General features: G+C 46.5%; 1 protein-coding gene across 3 annotated transcripts in view; it reads left to right on the top strand.

Moving 5' to 3' along the window:
* Positions 1-22,871, top strand: part of TERF1 (telomeric repeat binding factor 1) — a 529,145-nt gene that overhangs the window by 462,194 nt on the left and 44,080 nt on the right. For all 3 annotated transcript variants that reach the window (XM_069621207.1, XM_069621208.1, XM_069621209.1), the window contains one exon: positions 805-878. In XM_069621207.1, coding sequence (XP_069477308.1) covers positions 805-878 — 74 coding nt within the window. The remainder of the gene's footprint in view (positions 1-804; positions 879-22,871) is intronic.

Genomic DNA, 22,871 nt, shown 5'->3' on the forward strand with positions numbered 1-22,871 from the left:
CACCTGCCCTAGCGAGAGATCATGGGAATTGTAGACTAAACGGAAGACTGCCTGGTTGCCTAACCTGGTTTTAGCTTAAATAATCTGATCTTGAGTTTTAAATCGCATAAACCCCTCAGACTTTTTATTTTTATCCAGGCATGCTAAATAACAGAGGCTACTGCAAAAGAGCATTTTGATAATACTCTTATGAGGATGTAGGATTAAGTTGGTCTGCTGGTTTGGGCTTGTGGCTCTTATGGTGCTCCACGCTGTATAGCACTTAACACACCATGCACTTCATCTGTTGCTCACTCACGAGCACGGACACTCCAGCACTTACCCCCTCTGCCCTCTTCCTTGCTGCACTTGCATGTTCTGAATTACTCACAAGGCATAGTAAGTTTGTCCCTTTTTCCTTTCCTCTCCTCTGTTGTGTATTCAATTTGTATCACTTCCTTATTCCCTCACTTTGCCCTATGGGTGCTTTGAAACAGTATGTACTTGCTGTATAAGCACCTAACATGCAAACAATAAATAAAATGGCTTGCAGAAAATTCTTCAGCAGATATTCATGTAGTGAGGTGCCATTACAGCAATACAATGACGGTGCTACAACATTTATCAACCACACCACCAGTAAAAAGAAATGTAATCTTCAATTCTGACACTGCCTGTGCAGCTATGAGGCTTTTTAAACTCTTACAAAGTAAAATACTTTCCTTGGGTTTACAATATTGGCAACATTATTTCTCCTTTTTGTTGTATGTATATGGAAATTTGTAATATCTTTAGCTTGTTCTTTACTTTTGTGTTTTGCTTTAGGTAGAAACAGTTTGCCCGTGACAGAAAAAGAGTCATCTTCTCCCAGTAACACCCCTAGAAAGAAAAAAAGACAGGTGCGTACTTTCCGAAGTAAATAAAATGTATTTTAAAGTGTACAGTAAATACAGTGACATAGAGTGATGTGTTTCTCTTTTCATTATTTTAAAGCTGGGGACTGGCATCATCCCTGTGATAAATTATACAGGTTTTCAACATCCACCTTATTTTTGGTCTGGGTTTATAGATGGTGTGAAGAATCCCGCTTCCTCTTTCTGGGAATTGCCACAGTGGTTACTCGGGTGGCCAGCTGCCACCCGGAACGAGTGGATGTTTGGCCTGTGGGAGGTATGGGGAGGTTTCTGACCATTACATGGCCGTAGTCAAATGCAGTGACAAACCTCAGGCTGAAGTTTGGGGTCTGGACTCTCCCCACCAGCCCATGAAATAAGGTTAGCCCCAAGACTCTTTGAAGCTTGTGTCCTGCACACAACCTATTGTACTCTGTGGGGCAACACTTCTGCACCCTCTCCTATTTAGAGACCCTAAGGCACCCATTGAACACACCCAAATCTCCCATGGGGAAAATGTCTTCACTCATCAATGGTAGCGAGTGTTATGAAAGTTGCTGTCTCATTCAACAAATCAAAGGAATAATTTTGCAGCATTTGTGGGAGCTGTAAACTCTGAGGTTTGCAGATGCAATGTTTTTGTCCGTGACTTGCTAAACGCTAAAAGTGCGGGGCAGTAAATAAAAGACTCGGAAGCATTGTTCCCTAGCAAGATGTTCTCATAATGGGTGGTACATTGTTGCTGTTTTACTGTGTACCCAATGTAAATACAGATACAAATCCTCCTGAAAGCTTCCCCAATGTTCTTCCGGCCTCTAAGTTAGATGCTGAAACCACACTGGCAGCAGCAGGGAGTGGTTTGGGGAGCAGAACTCGCATCCAAGATGGCAGACAGGCCAATTATAGATTTGGTCCAGCCTCTTGTGCCCAAAGCAGCGACAGGTGCACTCCGAGATAAAAGCTAATCCCAGCCCTCCCTCGTTTACAATCCAGAGATGCAAACCCTCACTAAAAGTCCCACACAGAGTTGAGGGGGGGCAACACAGTATAAAAGCACACAGTTCCAATTCCTCAGTGCTGGGAGTAGGGGCAAGAGACCCATGTTTGCAGATGTCTGTGTGTGTGAAAGAAGCACAGACTAGAGAGATGGAGTAAAATGGAGAGGTGGCAGCAGTGGAGAGGAGTAATGCATGGGTTTTGGGAGCTAATAGTGTCAAGGAGGATGTGGTAACATCAAAGAGTGAGATTGTGAAAGAGGAGGTACCAGGAGTTCAGAAGGTGGTGAGAATTAAGGGAGAGACAGATGAGGTGGCGATAGCAGGAGAACAGTTGAAGGAGATGATAGTAACATCAGGATCTGGGAGTGGAAGAGGTATTAGGAATTGGGGTCCAGGAGGAGGTGGAAAAATCCAAGAGAAAGAAGGTTGCAATAACATCCGAGGTTGGAAGTGAAACAGAGTTAACATCAGGGGAAAAGAGTTATATGAAGAAGGTGGAGGAAGGAACTTCACGAGTTGGCGGATGTAGTAAAAGTGTTATGGGGGAGTTTGGATCTGTATCATCGGCAGAAAGATGGGATTCCCCAGAGGAGTTAAAACCCAGATGAGGAAGTGTCTCGGAGATCACAACAGCAGCAGTATGACTAGGATAGACCAGGTGGTTAAATCCCAAGTAGTGGAGAGAGGAATATCAGGAGGCGAGAAATTGTCTGAGGTGAAGTAGGGGATCCAGTAGATAGACAGCGAGAGCAGGCACGTTTCAGCAGGCCAGGGATGACCAAACAGTGGGAGGAGTGAGAGGTGGTCAGAGAGATTATTTTAAGGTCAGTCAAGCCGGACAGAGGAAAGCTAGGCCAGTGACATAATTTCACCAAAATGCCAGGGGTAGCAAAGTGACATCACACGATCCTTGACCTCTGATGACATCACAGGAAGTGATGTAATTTTAACCCACCCCAAAGTGACATGGACGCAATGGCACACAACCTTTCACCCCTTGACAAAGTGGCATCACATAGCATTGTTTCTAAGCACACTACGAAAAATATGCTTACAATATCACTGTAAAGTGATATACGTTTGTACAAGAATGGATCACCATATGTATCAATATCAGCGCCTATAGGCCTATATTACCAAATTACTGTGAATGCAAGCAGACGTCCAAGGCCAAATGATAATGATGTGTTATTATGTAGCACTTACGCTTAAGCGCTTCATATAGAACAAATATACATACAATATTACCCAAACTGTGTTGGTACTCATTTATCAACCTGATGAAAGGCTGAGTTGATCTTGCGGGGAGTCAGACCTGCAACCTGCAGAAAACATTCACATTGCAGAAGCGAGCGCTCAACCCACTGAGCTATCTTAACGGCTGTAGCTATCAGGAAACCAGCCACTCCAGAAACGAAGAGCCACCTGCGGCTGGCCACAGCCCAGGAGCCTCAATTTAATTTATAAAAAAAGAGAAGTTCTATTTTATTTTAGGGGTAACAAGGGAGATCTCGGGGGGTCGCAGCTGTGACCCCTGGCGACCCCTAAATGACGCCCCTGGCCTAGGCCCAGCCAGACCCCCAAGGAACCCATCTCTAATGCAGACCTGCTGACTGTGTCCACTGACCCCTTTGCTCACGATACTTTAGTGAGTAGTGGGATACAGGTCCCTGGAAAGCCTACATCTACTTCAAACCAAGAAAGAGGGTTTGGATCTCTCTAAAGCCTGCAATGCCTGGAAGGGATGAGATAACACTTTTTGGAACTGCATGAACTGGGACACTGCATCAGAGGCCGGGAAGGCCTTTGGACGCCCAACTTGTGGAAGAGTTAGGCCAAGTGGGTTATCTCTGAAGGGACTAGGACATGGTCCCCTTTAAGGAGAACCACCTTGACCTTTGTTTAATTGGGAAGTTCGCATCTTCATTTGTGTTGCCCAATTCTTCAAACAAAATGAAGAAATCTATCTCTTTTGCGTCTTTCTTCGTCCCAGGTGAAACCCTATGTCACCTAACCAGCCAAAAGTATAAATCGTTTTTTTAGAGTGAGGATAGCGTGGAACAGAAATTAGCATGGCGATGTGCACAGGGTACTTTGAATGAATAGAGAAATGTGTAGAAGCACCTCTTCTGAGAACAAACATGACTACATGAACCTGTTCTATGGGATGTTTCTCACTCCGGAGAGTCTTCAACCACGTTTTAGCTCAGTGTACCTTTCAGAGTGGATACATTTCCATTTGCATATCAGTCTGGTTCTACCCTCCAGGACAGTCCGGTACCGAAATGCTAGGCAATTCCCCTCTGAACAAGAGTACCAACAGCAAACCCAGCCAGGTGTGTCAGCCTGGTTGGGCCTCATCAGTGAGGTAAAGCTGTGCCGCTATGAGAACAATAAGCACACGGCCTACATCTGGATTACCCCCAAACCCCAAGTCTTTCAAAATATATAAAAATGTGAATAACTTCTCACCCACTGCACATCGATAACCAAGGCAATGTCAATGGGTTTGCCTCACCCATTACTCACTGACCACCAACCAAATGACCATTAATTTGTGACGGGTCGTATAAACGGTGCAAGCTGTAACAAACAGGTTTTCATTTCAAAAGCATTTCTTCCTGCAAGTTTTCAGTACAAGAAGGGAGAAAAGCGTCTTGTGCTATACAAAATTACAAACCATAAAAAGGTATCAGACACTGTGTTCATCGTACTCGTTTATCACTCGTACCATCTCATACTACATTTGTACCGTTCCATTCCAATATGTTTCTTTCCACAGTCTTTTAAACCAAGTACATGGGAAATTCATCAGGGGCTATCTGAAAAAACAGCAAGCGCACTGTAGTCCAAATATCATCTACTCATCTAAAACTAACATCAGTGAAATACACCTTCTAAATGCTAGTCGGCACAATTAGTTCAGTTTGGATGTTATTACTCGAGACCTGTCAGTGTTTTCTCAACAGCTAGCATTTGGAGATTTCTCCATTTCCGAGTGTCTGTAATGGTAAGGACCTTCTACTCCGAAATTAGCCATAGTCGAGCACTGTTGTCTGCGTGTTCGTCACCTGACTATATTTCAGAAAACGGCAATCTGAGCAGCCCGAATAAATCAGAAACAGAGGAAACATCATTGTGATTCTGCACAGCAAGTTGTTTTACAATGTGGATAGCTTGCTGCTGATCCCACAGCCAAAAAAGAGGGGCGTCACCCGTTTGTCCCTTAAGCGTGTGTGCACGGTTGGATCCCGGTAATGCTGTGCCGGTCTGCCATAAAGTGTTTCAATTCGGCTGTCCTAAAGTTCGTAGGGACCTTTATTCCTGACTCTCACTCCCCCAATGGCAAGCGAAAATAGCTTATTCCGATTGGCGTGGAATCCCAGATCTCGAAATGTTTGTCAATACTGGCGTTCGGATGTTGCTCTTATCCTCTTGTCGGCAAGTCTTGCTTCAGTTTGCTTTGGCATCTCATTTGCCCTGGAAAATGTGCTCTTGTCCTCTGGTCAGGAAGTCGTGCTGCTGTTTGTTGCTGTTTCAGAAGCTGTTGATATTGATTTTTATCTTTGCATCAGATGGAACTTTTTCAAGTGATGTTCGTTTTTTGTGCAGTATGTTTCAGTTACTTAATTGCTTCAGCACATTTGAGAAAATGTCCAAGAAAGATTGATTGTGCTCTTTTCTCGTGAATGAACTTCTGTAAGCTTGCCATTTCCCATATTTGGAGTAGTGTGATAAAGAAAATTAATATTTTTTTAATTACCTTTCAAAAATGCTTTAATAAACACTTTCAAACTGTATACAGTAGTAATACCAACACATCGAACATTTTGCTTCTGACACTTTTCAAATTTTGCCTCCTCCTAGTACCTACTGTAGTGAATCGGGGTGAGCATCAGTAAATGAGGGTGTCTACGGAAGGCATTTTTTGCATCCAAACATAGACTACAAACTTGCCCCAGACAAAAGAGGAATCCATGTGAACGTTGGTAGCAGTAGTTTGAACAGTGTGGATTTGTATAGCCAGACAAGCCTACACACATACATACATTCAGCTTTATAAAGATTCAAGGAAAAAACTTTAGTTTCAAGGACGTTAAGGTGAGAACTTAATGCAACAAAATTCAGCTAAAGCTCCGCCTTTTGCGCAGAGTGACCACAATGATGACATCACAGGTCACATCACTGATGACATCACTAATTATATTTTAGTACCACAAAAGTCTACGAGCTGCCTGCAAGATCTGCCTGATGCTCCGTCCATTTTCACACAAGACAGGCGGAAAATAATTGAGTAAATTATTTGTAGCTTCTATATCTGTAGTGATCTACTGCTTACTAGATGTCCCTATCAGAAATACAATAACTTATCTTCCAAGCCGAAGAACTTTTTCGTCTTGATAGATGGGTACTACTAGTAGACATCTGGAACAGCGATGGGTGCGACATTCGCACCGAGCCTGGCACCGAGGAAAGAACAATCTACCGCAAGTCTAATCCTTATGTGAAGAACAAAACAATCTGGAGACGTTACATAGACTATGTGCTCATGTTTTTTGATGGAGAAGAGAACATCCTGATGGAATTTGTAGCCTGGTTGAATGCACAGAATCCCTATCTAAGATTCACACATGAGTACAGCAAAACAGAAGCTAAGTTTCTCGACTTGAAAATCATGTGGAATGGGGAGCAGTTGGAAACAACGATATACCGAAAGACAACAGACAGGAATTCACTTTTGGAATTTAACAGCTACCACCCCAGAACCCTGAAAGAAAACTTGCCCTTTGGGCAATTTCCCAGATTCAGGAGAAATTGCAGCACAAGACAGGAGCATGATTGTCAAGCGAATATACTTACCGAGAAGTTGAGAGAAAGAAACTACCCAGAGAAATACATAAGGTATGCAAGAAAGAGAGCCCGGAATATACCGAGGGAAACTACTCTAATCCAAAATGAAAGAAGAGATCAAGGAGAAGATCGAATAACTGCAGTCTTTAGTCACTCGCCCATAGTGAACAAACTGAAGAAAGAAGTGGGAAGACTCTGGCACATACTGAACGTTTGACAAAGCAATCTTGCTATTCCCTTTTTTGCCCTGAAAAGGAGAAGGAATCTACAGAACTCATTGGTCAGAACCTACAGAGAAGATCATGAGGGAGCTGATACACAAACAAGACTATGGGGCCTACCTAAGCAATGGGGCATTCCCGATATGGACAATGTTCCGTGTGCCAGTTCACAAAACAGACAATGCAAATAGACATAGGATGGACAGCCCCATGGGAAAATTGATCGTTCACAAATTGTAACACAATGAATATCGTCGATCTAATCACATGATATATAGGCATGACCACAAGGGCAATAAAAGTCAGGATTTGTGAGCATCAGTCCAGTATCGGGACCACATGCATCACAGCACCACAAGTGGATCATTATGTTAAAGAAAGACGCACATAAAATTATATAGCATGGACCATCTTGGAAAAAATGCAGATACCGAGACGAGGAGGCAACATAGGATCTATGCTCCTCAAACGTTAACCCATTTTGGGCTGCCGTAGTGAAAATGAAAGGTGAGTCTCCACCTTTCTCCCCCTCGATCTCTGGCTGTATTTCAAGCCGGAGATCGAGGGAGGTGTCGTTGGAAAGGGGAGATTCTCCCCTTTCCAACAACACCTTTTATGAAAGCATTGCTAGACGCGGATTGGGCGCAGAGTGCTCGATCCCCGCCCAGCAATGCACACTAGACCACCAGGGATTGTTTTCAAAGTGGGGGGGAGGTGGGGGCTGCTTACTGTAAGCAGCCCTCTCCCCCACCATCCCCCAAAGCATGGGGGCACTTATGGATATTCCTGGGGGCAGATGGCTGATCATCTGCCCCAGGGAAGGGGGAAAAATAAAAAATAAAAAAATAATGAAATGCAACGGGGATGGGGGGTGGCAGTGGGGGGGCACTATGCACCAGGGATTTTTTTTTGCCCCCGAAAGGTTGGTGGCCCTCCCCTCCCACACCAAGTGGAAAGGGGGCCACCCCTTGTAGCCCTCCCTGGGGGCAGATTTCTGCCCCCAGGCAGGAGTACTTGAGGTGGCCCCCCATCCAATTGGAGGGGGGGCACCAGGAATAAGTGTGCAGGCCCCCCAAAGGATGGGGCCTGCAGGTTAGGGCCCCCCTGGGGACAGATGGCTCATTATCTGCCCCCAGGGAAGGGGGCAAAATGAAAAAAGGGAGATTTGGGTGGGGGTGGGAGGCAGTCACTAGCCACCAGGGATTTATTTTACGGAAAAGGGGGGGTGGCCCTCATCCCAAGGGGAAATTGGGGCACCCCTTGTAGCCCTTCCTGGGGGCAGATAACTGTTCCTAGGAAGGGGCATCTGACCCCAGGGAGGGCTGCATGAGATGCCCCCCTCTTATCTGCCCCCAGGGAGGGCTGATTGAGATGGCCCCCCTTTCATTTGGTTTGGGGGGGAGAGGGCCACCCCCCTTTACTTTGGAAAGTTCCCCAGAGGTTTAGGGTGCCCCTCAACCCACCCTAAAGTGTAGGGTACCTTTTTTAAAAAAAATCTTTGTTTACCAAACTTCCCTTGGTGTGGATGGGCACATTAGTGTGCCAATCTGCCTACAAGGTGCCCAAATCTTACTGCCCCACCCACTGGGGGGCCTGTCCTACATTTTGTGGTGGCCCTCTCCTCCCCCTCTCCAAATGGAGGGGGGTGTACCTCACACAGCCGTTTGTTGGAGGCCCAGGGAGGCCTGCATGAGGTGCCCCCCACCCATTTGGGGGGAGAGGGCCACCACAAATGTCAGACTGGCCCCCCAATGGGTGGGGCAGTAAGGTTTGGGCACCCTTGGGGCAGAATGGCACACTATTGTGCCCATCTGTGCCAAGGAGAGATGGGTAAACAAAGCAAAAAAGTAAAAATGTTAGATAGTTTTTTTGGGGGGGCTGTGGGGCACCCCAAACCGATGGGGAATTTTCTAATGGGAAGGGGGGTGCACCTCTCCACCCCCCCAAATATCACACTTTGTCTCGGATTGTGGCTAATAACAACTGGGGCGATTTGCGCAAGTCAGACCTCTGTGGATTCCCACGGGTGTCCACTTTTCAGAAATGCATGGGGTTCCCAGTTTTCCTTGGTGGCTTGGACACCCTAGGCCCAAATCTGTATGGTGTGCACATCAGTCAAAATCCTGCGATCCTGCTTTGCGAAAAGAGTTGAGGTTACCCGTGTTTTCGACTTCATCCCTTTGTGCCCCGGTAGGTGCACCCACACATATGAGGTACCGTTTCCGTCGGGACACCTGTGGGAGCTCAGGACGGTAGGCCATGTGTTGTTGGCAGCGTGTTTTGGTGGGTGAGCTAAGTAAAATGTGCTGAAATTGTATTTTTTTCCCCCCAAATTTGGACTTTGCCGGGGGGTTCAGGGTAATACATTCTGGGGTGATTTGTGCAAGCCAGACCCCTGTGGATTCCCATGGGTATCCTCTTTTGGGAAATTCATGGGGTTCCCTGTTTTCCTTGCTGGCTTCGACACCCTAGGCCCAAATCTGGGGAATTCAGCACAGCAAACCATTTGTTCCTAGCTCTTACAAGGAAAAAACTACAGGCTTCTTTGTACATCATTTTATTGGCATTTTTTGAAAAACCCTCAAATGTTCCCCCTTTTTGGTTATTTTCTCTCACCCCCTAACCCCTCTACAGCAACCTAAGATTCCTGGGTAGCGTTACGACCGCCTACATGTGGGAAAAAAAGTGGCCAAATTTGGCCGAGATATCTCATGTAACAAAGTTACAAGGCATTGAATGGCACATACCGAAATCACCAAAAAAGGCCTTGCCACTGGGGGGGGGGGAACCCATGTCACTTAAAGGGTTAATAGGCAAAATCCACAAATATGGAAATGAGACAGGAAGTTGCACACCGGTAACAACACAAAATAAGATCTGATTAACAACAAGGGGACTGGACCAAAGCTGCCATCACATACATACACATTTTCGATCTCTGAGGTAAAAACAACAGTCACTAGTATGCCCAGACTTGTACAATACGAGTCACCCCCCACAATATGCTGGGAGGAGGGGGGAAGGCAAGGCCTTTTACTCACACGAATAACAAAATATATAGTTTATAACATCATAATATAGATCAGAGTTACATGAATGAATATGTATTGTTATTTTGCACTTATATAGCGCCTTATATACCATTGGTATGGTCTGAAGGCGCTGGTAGGTTGAACGCCCTTGGGAACTGAAGTTCAGATCAGTAGAGGGAGTCAAAAGGTGCGTGTGAGCACCGGATATGTGTGCAGCTCGTGCAGTCTTCGTGTGATTGCTGCTTCTGAGCGATAGGTGTGGTGGTTAAGAGATCAGGAGAATGTGTTTGTTCTGGCAGGATTTGTCCAGAATGGATGTGGCTGCGTTAGGCCTGAGGAGAACGCCTGGCTGGGGTGTGTGAAACCAGCAGTGATGTGGAGTAAGCGGCAGATGTTGGTATGAGAACAGTTATACCGAATGGTGTCATAGTATCTCTGCGTTCTAGTTGAGTGGTGATGTAAAGGAGAGAGTAAGCGTGGTGGTGTGATATGATGGGTTATATGCTCTTTCAAACGTTCTCTGCATTCCAGACTATACTATATACATCATGCAATTCTATGCGCTCCAGTCCATTCCGTGCGCTCCTATCTGCTCCATGAACCCACGTCTGGTCTATACACTCTGGTCTGCTGCACGCACTCATGCATTCTGACCCACCCCGCGCGCTCTAGTCCGCCCCGCGCTTTCCGGTTCGCCTTGCGCATTCTTGTCTGCTCCATGCATGCTCTCTTGTCTGCCCCATGCAAGCGCTTTTGTCTGGCCCATGCTATACGCATTCAGCAGCTCTTCGAACTCATCCTTTCTACGCACTCATCAGTACTGGATGCAGTCTGCGCCAGTTTGTTCTACGTACTCGTCCACTCTACGCAACATGTCCGTTCACTCTGGGCACTCGTTCGCTCCAGGTACTCATCTGCTTTGTGCCCCCTCTACGCCCTCATCCCCCTCTACGCCCTCATCCCCCTCTATGCATTCATCCCCCTCCACGCCCTCATCCCCCTCCACGCCCTCATCCCCCTCCACGCACTCATCCCCCTCCACACCCTCATCCGTTCCATACCCTCATCCGTTCCATACACTATAGCAAAGCACACATTGCGAAAGTATGTTGGTCCACTGAAAGAGGATTGTGAAATTTGCCTTTAGGAGGCACAGCACCTGTTTCTGTACTGAACTGGGAGGAATGGCAAAAACTACAACTACCAGCATGCCTAGGGTCTCCCCACATGAGACATCCCTGAGATAAATGCAATAACCAGGGATGTATCAGAGTTGACACTAGATGTGAGTAAACTCTGATACTAGTGGCACAATAAGAAGTAAATCTATTTAGCAAAAGAGTTTTTGCACATAGGGTGAAGAAATCAGGTAACAACGAAAGAGGACTGCGCACAGTGTTGCCAGAAGGTGGCTCATCATGTGATTAGAGAAACAAATAGGGGGCGTGCATGCTGAAACTAGACATCGCAGAGTGAACCCGATGCGAGACTAGAACGAGACAGCTACGCGGACACGAGACGCAGAGAGAAACAGCACACCAAATCAATCAGGTAAACTGGAAATGTGTCTGATTCCACTGCTCACAGAGTAGCGCCGTCCCTGTTGCTGTATATAATCCAGCACAATCACAATGAGGTCATCTGAACCGCGATATGCAATCGCCATATGTGTAGTCGGGACAAAAGGAAATGCCCAGGAAACAGTTGTAACCTACTTCGTCTTCATAAGTTTAAAAATAAGGACAATTGCACACAACTTGCGGTGAAGTAATGTATGCGTAGACTACGAACAGCTAAATAGGTTTTAGAATAGATTGGGGGCCTACATGCACATGCTCGAGCTCACGAATGCAGAAAAACAGCATTTGGTAAACATGGAGCACACAATGGCTCATGCAGCATTAGATCGTTGCAGCATTTATTCAAGTAGTTAAGTAGAGATGGTTAACATTCAGCACATTTACAAGACTGCATAGCATGGAATAAATAAAATATAAACAAAAGAAACTAGAAAAAGATGAAACACGATGAACTGATACAGATATTTGTACAAAATAGGTTGGAAAAGGAAAAACATTTGCTGAGGTGAGTGGAATGCGAAATAAGATCATTTTATGATCACTCCGTGGATAATACGGGTAAGGACCCAATGGGTACATTAGACACTCTGTAATTGAAATTGAAATACATGGTGCAAAGGATCATAATATATAAAGTCCTTAAACAAGCAAGGGTTTTTGGATCGGATTGTAGGTTGGACCCAAATACGTGGAGCCAACCTGGAGCATCAGAAAAAAGGCTTTCGTAAGAGTTTTTCACATAAAATGAGAAACCATTTAGATAAAGGAAGTAGATAACAGAAATGTTCTGATGGTCCCCCATCTCTTTTAGTTTGCCCTCTTGTGTAGGGAGCATTGGAACTCTAAAGCAATTTGAAGAGAAGAGACTAACTGACAAAACAAGACTGAGAACATTTACAGAAATTATTGTGCTGTCCCCGATACAACTGTAAGCCGAACAAATTATGTTTGGTGTTTAGTCCTGAAGAAAGCGGACATACTTGTATTGGTTCTGCTGAAACCAGTCGACTGTGATAGGGTTCAGGGTGATGTCCAGAACCCCCGAGACTTAAAGAAAAACTGCAAGCTTGTAAAAGATGCATCATTTTATTAGAGCAGAATAGTTCTGCGAAAGTTGTGGTAGATTTATACTACATACACAACAATACACATTGGAATTCTTAACTCAGATTTTTTATCTTGTTGCAGATTTTATAAGACACACATTGAGGAAGGAATAAAATAGTCAGCTTCCGACTGTGTGCAATTCTACACCTTTTTAGGCTGAAAGGAAAGCAGTGAGTGTGTTGAGGGTGAATCTCTTCTTCTATCCCCTAACCTAGACAGGCGGCATATCAGCTCTGAATAGGGAGAGTTAACTTACTTAAGGGAAAGTTAGTGTCTTTCTGATAGGGACATCTAGTAAGCAGTAGGCTACTACAGATATAGAAGCCACAAATAATGTACTCAATCACTAGTTATATTACAACAGTAACTGGCATTAAGCATGGCCTTCAGCCATGGTCAGTGTGCCCTTCAGCCATGGTCAGTGTGCATGGCCAAATATATTTGAACACATGAATGGGTACTAGTCATGGCCTTCAGCTATGGACGATAGTCACAACCTACATGTGCACTAACCGGCTACCAAACATAGATTTTGGCCTTTGCCAGTGGATACAGCTTTCAACCGGAATAGGCACTAGCCATGGACTTTAGCACAATACTGGCCACAATCTTTGGCTGTGCCCACTATATATTCTAACATATAAATGGCCCACTAGCCATGGCCTTTGATCTTGAGCAGTTTGTACATCTTTTGGACATGTCCACTGTATTTTTTAAAATAATAAAATGCAATAAGCAATGACCTTCGGCCCTGCCCACTGTGTATTACACAACACTAACCAGACACTAGCTATGGCTTTCCACCATGCCCAAAGTAGCCATGGTCTTCAACACAATGACTAGCCAGTGCCCACGGCCTTTGGCTGTGCCGACTGCATAGTTTGCTATATAAATGGGCACTAGTTATGGCCTTTAGCCATGGCCACTGACTACAGCTTTCCGCGTTGGCCGCTGTATATTTTAAAACAGTGTTGGGCCAATAGGCATGACTTTTAACCATGCACATTGGTACTTTTGAACACTAACCGACGAATAGCTATGGCCTTTGGTGCTGGCCAGTGACCCCAGTCTTTGTCATGGCCAAGTCCACGGCCTAAATTGTTAAGGTAATCAAAGTTTTCATGAGCTAACTTATAAATGATGTTATGTCTAATTCCATTATAGATGTAATCAGTTATATAGAATGAAATTAGTGTTGTCACCACTGATGGCATCAGTGATGTGATTTGTAATGTCATAATTTGTTCTCGTACAACACGTAATTAGTGATGTCATCAGTGATGTCATCGTTGTGGTCATAGTCTGCGCAACAGGGGGCGAGAAGTTAAGGGAGCATTAGTTGAATTGACAGTGTTTTGTTACATTAAGTTCTCACCTTAAGATCCTTCCAACTAAAGTTTTTTTTCCTTGAATTTCAAGGGTTTTGTTATTCCATACATTTCCATCAATTAACAATAATACAGACAATTTGGCTAATCAAAACAATGTATTATGTCTAGAAAATAAAAAGCAATGGTGCAACCTCAACCCACTGGCCCCCAAATAAACCCTGTTAAAAAAATGTGTTTGCATATGTACCTGACTTTTAAAAGTATTTACTTGTATATGTACTGCTCATGAATAGTTATTAAAGTGGTACAGTAACTGTGTAGAAGGACTACACAATATATTTCAAAATAAATATGTACAACACTTAAATGGTTTTATAGCCGCGTTTACTAAGGATGCATGCACGGCTACATGCAGCAACGACTGAGGGTTACCGCGTCTGCAAAATGAGCAATAGACGTCGACATCCTTCAACGCGGCTATATATCTTAGCGACTAATAAGCCAGCCAATCATATCACGTGCTGCAGTTGTGCACCTACATGTGAATTTTATGCGCGTCAATGAACGATCAATCAAACGTTGGGATGTATTCACGTGACTACGCCCATGCTGTCTGACAATGACCCATGCGTGCGAAATGAGCCAATAGGACGTTCAACTCGTTTAATGCATCTGCCAATCCTCGCGCATGATCCACCAACCAATGAAATAACTTGCTGCGGCTCCACGCCTAGACATGACTTGTACGTGTCAACAAACGATCCAATCAAACGTTGGGTTGTATTCACGCGAATACACCCATACCGTCTGATGTGACCCACACGTGCAAAATGGGCCAATAGGACGTCAAACTCCCTTCATGTGTCTGATCTTCATGCATGATCCACCAACCAATGAAAAGACGCGCTGCAGCTCCAAGTCTACATGTGACATTTTATGCGTGTAAACTAACAAGCCAATCAAACGTTGTGATATAGTGACACAGCTACGCCCACGCCGTTTGACATCTGCGCATACAAGACTGTCCAATCCAGATGGTGCGGCCGTCTGTAGCCGCGAATAATCGCACCCACAAAAAAGAAGTTAACATTTATCATTGCTTTCTGTATTTGCTAGTGAAAGGGTTTCTCAGTAACATTTATCATTGCTTTCTGTATTTGCTAGTGAAAGGGTTTCTCAGTAACTGCAAGCACTTTTGGCACTTTACCCTTTAAATTCCTGACCCGTTTTACCCACCTTACCCTTAATCCTATTTTCCCTTTTGTACTGTGATTTGTTCAGTTTGTGTATTTTATGTTTTCCTTTTCTTTTTCGTTTTTTAAAAAACGTTTTTCTTTTTTGCAGCATTCTTTTTTTTCTTTTCCCTTCCTACTAAGAGATTCCAACATTTCCACTCCACCAAACTTCCCAAACTGTCCCCAACATTCCTACCAGCCCCCCTCCACTCCTCATAGTCCTCATGCACTACGCTAGTCTCTTACAATCCCCCCACTCAATTTATATAAGATGCCACCCCCACCCATAATTTCGGATAGCCGCAGCTACTACACATCCAAAAACACACGTGTATTTTGCCCGACTATAGCTATGGCTGCAGGTTGGGTGGGATATCTACCCACGAATAGCAATGCTGCGGCTGGGTGGCTACTGTATAGCCGCAAATAATATCAGCAGCACCATCAACCAATTAGAAACTACAATACGCACATCATACATACCCTGCTCATACAAACTACTATAAGTTCGAACTAGGAATCATTTTCCTGGAAACAGAAATACTACAGATATCATGGCTGGTTTGAAAACTGTGTGGCTGATTGGAGACAGTTGCCTTTTTTGGTTGCTGGCTTTTTGTGAGAAACTAAATATTAACATGGACCTAGTTTTGAGAGATTTTACAATTGCATGGTTTGGATTGCAGGGAATGCGTTGGTTCCAAGTTTTTCCAAAATTAAGTCTGCGAAGTACAGGGCACCCAGATGTCATACTAATTAATTGTGGAGGCAATGATTTGGGCAATGTACGAGGGGTGTCCCTTACTTTAATGATCAAACAAGACATGGGAAAAATTAATGGAACTATTTCCTTGCACCATCTTTATCTTTTCCAATCTCACTCAGAGGCAAAAATGGAGATGGACCACCAGATTTAATGGTAAAATTGAGAAATCCCGGAGAAATGTTAATAAAGCAGTTTCAGAATTCATGATAGACCACAACCAATTATGGATTTCGACCAACATCGAGTTCAACATGGCCAATTTCTATAGAAATGACAGAGTACACCTAACCTATGGAGGAAATGCAGTGTTCCTTCATAACATCAAAACAGTACTCCTGATGTGCTAAACTTCTACACTCAGTTTACCCCAAAACACTCCTTTTAAGCACTACTCATCATACATAAATACACAAATACAATAAATAATAACAAAAGACATTTTTATTATACCTGCAGCTACAGTTCATTGACTTTCACCATAACTTTGGTTACAAAAAGTCAGTTAAAAGGGGGACTCACTTAGTTTTATACTACAATCCAACTAAAATGATCAGTACAGTACAACACTACTCATGTACTTATGTAAAGTAACTGAAAAATAAGAAAGCATAGAAAAATGTGTAACAGTAAATGAGATAGGCAAACGTTTCACAGCCACACAATATATAAAATACATTGTATGGTGCATCTAAAAGTAGACTTAAATTGCTCCTTTTTATATTCATTTTGTTAAAGTATTTTCTTCTATTTTTCTCAAGTCTCACATGCTCAAAAGTCTGAAAACACACATCTAAAATAAAGAAGACTCGATACCTACCAGGTCACTGACCATGGCCTTTGGTAAAAGAAAAACCGTTTCACTTTCACTTAAAAACTGCATTTCTCCTCTAAACCTATCACTGTCCTCTGGGTCATACTGCCTCCCCCCTAAGCCCCTCCTCTGGCAGCCATCTTCAGATTTTTACTGCACGCTTCAGTGTTGGGAGTCCTCGAGTTTGCTCTCCGAGTACGTTTTTGACGGAAAAAGTTCTATTTTTGTTTCAAAGAAGCCCATCTTCTCTTTATCGGCTGAATGCAGGGACCAGTTGTCTTTCAAGTTCCATGCCCCTCACGGGCGAAGATCATCGAAGATTCTACAAGGCCTTTGGGCCTACTTTACACCCTATGACGGTGGAGAAGGAGGGAAGGTCCCTTTTCAGGCCCTGCACCAAATGTGGGCTACGGAATGTGTTTGTGGAAGAAACACACCTGCAATGCCTCTACTGCCTGCACCCAGACCACAAGGAGGTGGAGTGCGAGATTTGCCTTGGTTTCTCCAAGAAAACAATGAAGGACAGACGTACTAGTCTGGCATCGTAGCTGAACGCCAAGGCCTCTGACCCGTGCTTCTGAGCAGGGTCATGCTACTGCCAGGGCCGGCCAACCGGCCGGTCCGAGGAGTGGTCTTCGAAGTCCTTTGAGGGCACCTCATCCCTGGGGGCCCAAGATAAGGCCAAGAGCTGCAAGTCCACCGCGTTCACTGCGGAAGCGGGTCCCAAAGTGGATAGGGCACGATCAGCATCACCTTCCGCGTCTGACAGTCAAGCTCCTCTTTGAAGAGGAAGTCATCTACCCCTGCTAAGCTATGTGAGAAATCTGAGAAGCCGAAGACGGAGGAGAAGGCGGCCAAACAGCCCAAGCATGCTGAACCGGCAGAGGCTAAGACCTTGTTGGCGACTCCTTTGACGACTGCTTCTGCCACGACAGCTAAGGGCGCTGATCCTGCGAGAGTAGCTCCCACGGCTCAAAAAGTGTCAATACCCTTAAGACGCGAGACCTCCGCAGTGACGTTGTAAAGTCTGCAGGCACGGCAGAAGGGGTGAAACGGCCTCCGAAGCAACCCTCCCAGGCCATCGCCCAAACCATGTAGGATGATCAGGAGTCTGTACATACGGTCGACGAGGATGACGGTGGCTATGACGGCGCAGGGCCTAGAATTCCTGTTCTGCCTTCTCAGCCGAGGGACATCTCCTTGGATATTCTGTCTACTCTACACTTCTTGGTGTCAGAGATTCAGATGAGGATGCCTCCGGCTCCAGTACCTGTGGTCCCCAGTTTCCCTATCAGCCTCCAGTTCAACCTCCTTCGCCACGTCGTGTCCCTTCTCCCCCAGCAGACCCAGACACTGGTACGGATATGGCCACAACGACGAATGACGATCAAGACATTGTCGCAGTGGACAGAATCCCCACTGGATGAGGTGGAATCTTTGCACTCCATGATCGCCAGGGCCTCCGAGCTATTCCAGCTGGTGCACAAGTAAATCAAGAAGGAGTGCTTCTTGTATCAGAGGCGAGAGGCCAAGAGAAAGACTATCATGGCGGTGCCCTTTCTGGATGATGATCGGGTGGAGGGCCTGACCCTCATGAAGAACCCTTGCATGGCTCTAGCCAAATATAGGATGCCAAACTCTGCACCCAAGGACCTGAGGTCGCAGCCATCACCAAATTTGGTGGTATTAGCGGCCGCGTGGAAACAGTCGGCCAACCGGTCCTCGTCATCTTCGCTCCCCTCAAACAGTGAGGGGAAAAGGATGGACACCATGGGAAAGAAGATGATTCACACCGCAGCGTCCACTATCAAGGTGGCCAATGCACTGGCGATCCTGGCCTGGTACGACATGGAGTTGTGGTACAAGCTGGGCCAGATTCTGTAGTTCCTCCCTGACGATAATCAGATGGAGGCAATCTCTCTCTTCCATGAAGGGGAAGTGGCGTCGGATCACGCCATCACAGTGGCATTGGATGTCGACGACACAGGGTTCTGCCAAATGTGGAACAGTGTCTGCCTTTGTCGCCAAGGTTGGATGAAAGCCACACATTTCTATCCGTGGTTCCAAGTGGAAGCTGCTGGACATGCCCTTCGACGCAGAGAATCTGTTTGGGAAGGTCATCGACGAGTCCCTCCAGGCCATCCAAACGGTTACGGAGACGGCTTGTTTCCTGGGTACTCTACAGCAACACTGATCGTCCTTTCGCTCCTCCAGGGGAAAGTCGAGCAGGTCTTCATCGTACCAACAGCCTTCCAGATCTTCAATGCAGGAAGCCTACACAGGCCGTTCCCACACCTAATGTAGCAGGGGACAGCATTGCCGTTGCCCGCAGGGCAGGACGCCAGCGCCAAAACGAGCCTGAACTGACCGGGTCGTTGGGCTCCCACTTGTGCACCCCGGTGGGAGGCTGGCTGATGAGGTTCATCAGCGAGTGGAGAAAGCTCACCAACGACAGATGGGTGCTGGATGCTGTCGCCTAAGGACACATCCTGGAGTTTCAACGCTGGTGTCCGCGGATCCCACCAGTTACCCGTCTGGAGCATCACATACCACAGCTCCTACAGGTATGACCCATGCTGCAAAAAGGGGTGATAGCGCTAGTTCCCCAACTGCTCTGGGGCTCTGCAGTCTATTCTAGATACTTTCCGGTTAGCAAGAAGATAGGGGGCTGGAGGCCCATCCTAGTCTTACAGCGTCTGAACAGATACCTAAAGTCCCCAAAGTTTAGGATGGTCACGTTGAAACATGTGCTCGGCCAACTGGAAAAGGGATACTTCAATTCGTTGGACCTGGAGAACTCCTACTTCCACGTCCCCATTCACAAGAAACATCAGATGTTTCTATGTTTCGTGGTGCAGGCACAGCATTACCCATTCAAGGTTCTACCTTTTGGGCTTGAAGTCGACCCCCAGTGTGTTCATGAAATGCCTGGCACCAGAGGCGGCCCTCCTAAGTCTACAGGGCATACACTTATACCCGTACCTGGACCACTGGCTGATTCGCTGCAACTGGCGGGAGCTGGCCGACAGACACGGAGACGACCGTCTGGCTACTGACGGATCTGGGATTCTCTGTCAACTATCCGAAGTCCTCTTAACGCCATCACAGAACATGCATTTCCTACGTGCCAGACTCAATACGGTGTCTTGCCTGGCGTCGCCATCTGAGGAGAGGATAGCAGCCATTCAAGGAAAGGTTCATTGGCTATCGTCGACGAAGACGGCCACGGTGCCGGCCATCGAGTCGTTAGTGGGCATTATCCTGCATCTACCTCTGCAGGTTGCAAATGATATGATATGGCATTTATAACACTCCTATACACAAGTGTTTCAAGGCGTGACGGGGCAAGGGAGGGGGAACAGAGGGAAGACAGACAATCTTATTAGGTCAGGTGACATTGAGATCGCGCAAGTGCGGGAGAAGGGGAAAAGTTTGGGGGAAAGGGGGAGAGGGCAGTGCAGTACATAGGAAACTGTAAAATAAATAAGACAATAGAGTGCGCCCAGATGGTGGCAAGTGTAAGTGCAGACATTGGGTGTCCAGTGCTGGTAAGGAGCTGTAGGGATACAGAAACAGCCCCCAAGTGCAACGGTTGCCAGGGGGGCAGTGCAGGTGTGCAACTGGCGGGGAGGAGACCTGGGCCTGAGATCAGAGGGTAGCCAGGTAACCAGTGCAGTTTCAGTTTCAGCCAGGGGATCAGCAGGGGAGAGGAGGAGAGGAATCGAAAGCAAAGAGGAAGGTCTTGAGGTGCTTCCGGAACCCCAGAGATGGTTCTCCTCAAGTTTCAGAGAGGCTTTTCAAGAGGGAGGCCCCAGCAGAAGAAATAGATCTACCACCAACTCGTTGCTTGGAGAAGCGACTGAGCCTGAGGGAGTTGGAGGCGGAAGAGCAAAGAAATCGAGAAGTAAGATATTTACGAAGAGAGAGTTGAAGGTATTGAGGCCCCAGACGGCCTTGTGGACAATGGAGAGGGTTTTGAACTTAATCCTCGCTGCCACTTGGAACCAGTGCAGAGATTTCAGCCCTGGAGAGGTACGATCCCTGGGTTTGAGGCCAGGGACAAGTCTTGCAGTCCTTTTTTGGATGATTTGCCAGAGGATTGAGAGTAGAGGCCGGCAGATTAGAAAGAGGCTGTAGTCCAGCCTAGAGAGAACCAGAGCTCTAGCAACAGTGAGCTTCTGGGGGAAGGAGAGGAAAGGAAGAATAACTCTGAGGAGGTGCAGCTGGTAGTGTGACTTCTTAGAGATGTCAGAGATGTGAGGAGACATTGATGACCCAGAGGTTTTTAGCCTCATGGGTGGGAGCAGGAAGTGGGCCAAGAGAGGCCAGCCAGAGAACGAAAAGGAAAGTAAGGGGCTGGTGTGCCGATAAGGAGAATATTGGTCTTACTGGCATTAAGGCAGAGAACATTGGCGGCACACCACTCCTGGATAGCAGACAGAGATGAGAGAAGGAGAAGAGGTGGCGGAATGGAGCCTGACAATGAGTTGAGTGGCATCCGCATAGCACTGAAAGTTGCGGCAGACGGCGACAATGCGATGGTCAAGAAGTGCAAGGTATTGGTTGAACAGCCAGGGATAGAGGTTAGACCACTGTTGAGCACCACAGGTAGAGATAGAGGAGAGGAAGGACCCAAGTTGGACCTGGGAGGGTCGATCAGAGAGGAAAGAGGTCTGCCAAGCCAGGGCCTGTACAGTGATACCCAGGTTATCACGGAGACAGTTGAGCAGGAGGGCGTGGTTGACCGTGTCAAAGGCAGAAGAGATATCAAGTAAGATGAGGACACAGAGGGTGTTGGAATCAACGTTGGAGAGTAGGTCTTCACAGATGTTCAGGAGAGCAGTTTCTGTGCTTCTGGCCATTCTGAAGCAACCCCTGCAGGAATTCATGGATGCAGGTGTCTGGAACCTTCACGGAAAAGATCTTGCTCAACAACTAGTTCCATCAGGCAATTGGATGGTGGGGCGTCTGCTTCAACATCGCTCAAGTCACAGGATTTTAAAAAAAAACATCCCAGGAGACAGTCACCACGGATGTCTCCCTGGAAGGCTGGGGAAGCACACACCGGATGTCTGCACGCCAGAGGCCTGTAGCTGCCAGGGAAGGAGCTTCATATCAACATCCTGCAGCTACAAGCAGTGTTCTGAGCCCTCAAGTCGTTCCTACTGTCTCTGAAGGGCAAGGTGATGAAGGTCTTCACAGACAACATCACCACCATGTTCTACATCAGGAAGCAGGGGTACACTCTATCCCCGGCGCTCTCCAAAGAAGCGCAGGACTTAAGGCGCTGGGCTGTCGGACAGGGGATGTTCCTCGTCCCTCCCCACCTGGCGGGAGTCAAGAACACCATCACAGACTCCCAAAGCAGGGAATTGTGCTCTTGCTAGGAGTGGGAGCTTCATCAGGATCCGGTGGACCGCCTATTCGTCAAATGGGGCAGGCTCTAGATCGATCTGTTTGCGACATTGGTGAACTCCAAGTGACAGAGGTTTGCCAGCAGATTCCACCAACCGAGGATCCTGGGGGAACAGTTCTCCTTCACGTAGGAGGAACTGTTCCTGTACGCGTTCCCTCTCCTGCTACGAGTCATCAACACACACTGTGTCCATGCAAAATGGTACTCATTGCCCTGGCGTGGCCGAGGTAGAATTTGGTATCTGGACTTTCTCAGCCTGTCCGTGTCGCCCCCCGGTCTGGCTGCCAGTGGTTCTGGATCTTCTCACCAGAGAAGGAGGCGCAATCCTTCATCATGACACAAGATCGCTGAACCCGAGTGATTGGCTACTGCAGCCCCAGAGTTTGAAGGGTATGAGCTGCCTGCAGACTGCAGGGAGGTCCTCGCCAAGGCCAGGGCGTCGTTGACTTTGAAGTGCTACGGTCACAAGTGGAAGCGTTTCTCTATGTGATGCCGGTCTCAAAAGATTACCCCTTTGCGGGTCACGGCCCTGCAGATTCTTCCATCTTCGCTATCCTTGGCCAAGGCCGGACTGGCACACACCTCTATCAAGGTACATCTGGCAGCCATCTCCCGCTACACTAGGTCTCAAGGAAGTTCTTCACTCTGGTC

This window comes from Ambystoma mexicanum, chromosome 5q, assembly GCF_040938575.1.
Source record: "Ambystoma mexicanum isolate Mex_15411 chromosome 5q, UKY_AmexF1_1, whole genome shotgun sequence".
Taxonomy (NCBI): domain Eukaryota; kingdom Metazoa; phylum Chordata; class Amphibia; order Caudata; family Ambystomatidae; genus Ambystoma; species Ambystoma mexicanum.